General features: G+C 42.6%; 1 protein-coding gene across 1 annotated transcript in view; it reads right to left on the reverse strand.

The window, feature by feature from the left end:
* Positions 1-1,054, reverse strand: part of mettl15 (methyltransferase 15, mitochondrial 12S rRNA N4-cytidine) — a gene marked incomplete at both ends in the record, with an annotated part of 59,200 nt that extends 58,146 nt beyond the window's left edge. The window contains one exon of the mRNA XM_080528085.1: positions 824-1,054. Within this exon, the coding sequence (XP_080384211.1) occupies positions 824-1,054 (231 nt within the window). The remainder of the gene's footprint in view (positions 1-823) is intronic.
* Between the last annotated feature and the right edge of the window lie 2,780 nt (positions 1,055-3,834).

Here is a 3,834-nt window from a genome sequence, read left to right on the forward strand (position 1 = left end):
TATGTCCTGCCAACAGTCTTAGAGTGGCACAATGCCTGACTAAGTTGTTGACCCGTGGCCCCCACCTGCCCCGCCGTCCGTGGATCGTGTCTCGGCCTCCCGCGGAAGCCATCGCATCCCCCCCCGCGCTGCCCACCGAACAGAAGGCCTTTTGACTCACGGCCCATCTGTCCGGGTAGTACGTAACGTAAGCGAATGCCAAGGTACTGGGGATCCTGGCGACTTCATATGCACTCTCAATATGAAATTATCTTGTGAGAAACTGAGAAATTAATTCGAAGTTTTGGGGGTGAAAACAACTTTCCAAAGGCACATAATCATTGAGGTATAGTCACTTCAACCCTGCCTCAAGTCACACAGAGAGGCTCCCTTGTTTCAAGTTGATGTTAAATGCATATGACAGTTTAATTGTGTTTAGAATCACAAGTTAGGCCTACATGTGTCAGACAACGTCCCAGCCAGTTTCGCCACGCTGTATGGATCATCATGCATCACAGAACTTTCCGTTTCTAAATTGACTTGTCAACTCCTTCATCCAGGACACAGTGCAGTGCTACTCAACTGCACCTATGAAACCTATTGTGCAGAAATATTTGATCTGCAATATATTGAATCACAGACAGAGTAAACTCACTGAATACTGATATCATGCATGGCACATTACAACATTACTGTCACAGCCAACCCTTCTAGTACCAATCGTGCAACACATTGGGCCTACGACGTTGCACTGAAATAAAGTATGCAAAAGAGGAAAACAGAAGTACAAGTGTCAAGAACCAATAGACCAATCAGCAGAAAGAGAGAGAGGCGAGACACTTACCTGGCCAGGTAGGATGTTTAAGCAGCTGAGAACTTCTTTGAGCATGACGGGTGTGTGTAGAACCTCCTCAGCCGAGGTAACGGGGTCTTCTTTAGATATGTGCAGGTGACCAGGACCCAAGGGGGGTAAGCCTGAATAAGGTGAGTGCAACAGAAACCTCCAAGGCAGGCTGGCTGGAGCCGCTCTCCATGGTCTCAAGGTGGACAACACGGACACACACTGGTATGCCATGGTTTGCTTTCAAGACAAACGATCTGAAGGGGGTTGGGGGGGGGGGGGGGGGAAGAGAGATGTGATGACAGAAAAATACTCTTATTATTCCAATGATGAATACACACACAGCGCACTTATAGTATCTAGCCTCCTACTTATCTACACTGGGGGGTCCATCGGTTACATTGGGGGCTACAATAGGCTGCAATACTGTGCATGCAGCTATTGACACATTTAAGGCAAACGTCAGAGTTGAGTTGAGCTATTTCATGAGCTTAGAATGATAAGGTTCTATCTCTGTTTAGGGCAGTTCAGAGATATTGAGTGTCAAAGTTTTTACATTCCATTATGTTTTATGAGATGGAGCCTTTGTATTTTATGAATTACTAACTCAAAAATGTCAACATTTAAAAAAATAACACCACACAGGCATTAATAAACACCTAATGGATCAGATTATGTAAAACAAACTCAATTTTGACAAAAAATGGAGATAGAACCTTATAATTCTAACGTCACGAATAGGCTGCAATACTGTGCATGCAGCTATTGACACATTTAAGGCAAAACGTCAGAGTTGAGTTTAGCTATTTTGCAACATGGGGACAGATACAAAAAGAGAATGAATGAGTTCAAGGTTGAACAGCCCACATGTACATCCAGTTCTTTCTACACAGGTCAAACAGCTGTTAGAAGGCAGACTTACACAACGGGGGGCTGCAGTCTCGGTCACAATAATTACACTGGTGCACAAGCTTGTCAAGACAGTGTAACTGTTTATTACTGTAACCGCGCAAAAAATATTTAAATTAAACAGTTTTTTTTCCTTGCTATGCTGTTGCCTGGTTCTTGACTTGCGGCGCTCACATAAATACTGTTCCAGGAAACGCGTGTTACGAACATGCGTTCCGCTGCACTGTAATAATATCTTTAAGGTTGAACAATGCTGCTTATTTTATTAACATACAGATGAATGTGCTTTTGTGCGAGACGGATAACTGAAGAACTGAATAACTTTTTTTTTTTTTTTTTGCGGAGTAACTTCGTTTGTTGTGCCAGGCACATACAAATCCCATACATATTACATAGCATTTGGTTCTGGCTTCCACATAACGAGAAATAATGTAATAATAATAATAATAATAGTTAGCTAAACTAAGAATAATAATAATTATTATTATTATAATTATGATTATTATAATAACACGTCATAATTTCGTCACATCAAGAAAATGGCATAGATAGTTTTGTATGAATCGCACAACAATTAATCGCCTCCTTTCCTATTATCACATTGTGAAGTGGACACTGCATTAATTAAGCGCCGGTTATATTAATTCATTGTTTGTTCAGGAATTTACATGACATAATTGCTCTTGACTTTATGCATGCTGCGCGCAAGCTGGCGTTGGACACATTTTAGTTACTTCCTCTTTCACGTCACGACGTCACGACGTCACTCGAGGCGCTTGTCCAATCAGCTGTCGCAAGGGAAGAGGGGCTTGTTTTTGAAAATTATCCGCGCTAGCTCGATGAACCTGTGACGAGAGATTTCTAGCTAGCTACTAACTACACACATTATTACACGGCATATGTAACAAGGTAAGCTATGTAAAACATTACTTAATATACGTGAAGTGATGTGTTCAGTTAATTTTACACGACGCTGAACTACTCAATTTAAGTACTCGTAGCAGCACCTTGCAAACGAATCTAGCTAGCTAGGACGTTACCATTACATTAGCCTAGCTAGCTAGGACGTTACCTAGCTAGCGCCACTGCAGACCCCCTTGTGTTTATATGTGTTGATATTTGTTGATATTGACGTTAGCAAAACGACTTAATGTCGAATACACTATCTAGTTAGATAGCTAGCTTTGTGTCCTACGAATGTTAGACTAGTATTAGGTAGGCTGAACGGGTTAACAGCAAACACATAATGCTATGAATACAGTTTGGTTTGAGGGGGCAGGGCACACAGGGCTAGAGACATCTCCTGTTCTGACTTTCCTGTTAAGATGGCTAGGTCTGCCCTGTGTGCTTCACCCATGGCATCAAATCAAGCTGTATTTATGTGTGTGTGTGTGTGTGTGTGTGTGTGTGTGTGTGTGTGTCACACAGATCAAAACAGGTCTGCATGATAAGCCATGCAGTTCCATGGAGTCGTAACACACATCTCATTCAGTTTCAAGCCCATCAAAGTTCGTCTAACAGGCTCCTCGTGTAAATCGGCTGCTTTGGCTACCCTAAAATGACACTAGTGCACGAAATTATGATTCACTATTATTATATTGAGTGGTTCTGAACATCTGATTTTTACCAATGTCTTGTTATGAAAGTAATTGATGTGTAAATAAGCTATACACAGCTGTACTATGTGGTGTTGTGTATATTGGTTTATGCTTGCTCTCATCATTGGTCAGGCCGAAGAAGTTGGGCTACATTGACAATATCAGCAGGTCACGTGAGGTCCAAGGCAACTGACTGGGATTCACATTATGGTATAGGCATACTCCGACTCCATTAGCGGCGTCTAATGATCTCAAGGTCGGCAGCTCGGCGGTTCAAACTCCAGATGGCCATGTGTGGAAGTGTCCTTGAGCGAGGCACTGAACCCCTAATTGCTCCATGGTCGCGTTCTATGGCTCTGACCCCTGACCCCCCTGGCCTAGAGAATGAATACATTTCCTTGAATACATTTGTGTGCAATGACAATGGTTGAACCTTCTTCTTCTTCTCTTACAGTCGGTCTATTATCTCGCAAGTAGCCGAACACCTAGTGTTGACGTGGACCCATC

Source organism: Nansenia antarctica (genome assembly GCF_963989245.1).
Source record: "Nansenia antarctica genome assembly, chromosome: 4".
Taxonomy (NCBI): domain Eukaryota; kingdom Metazoa; phylum Chordata; class Actinopteri; order Argentiniformes; family Microstomatidae; genus Nansenia; species Nansenia antarctica.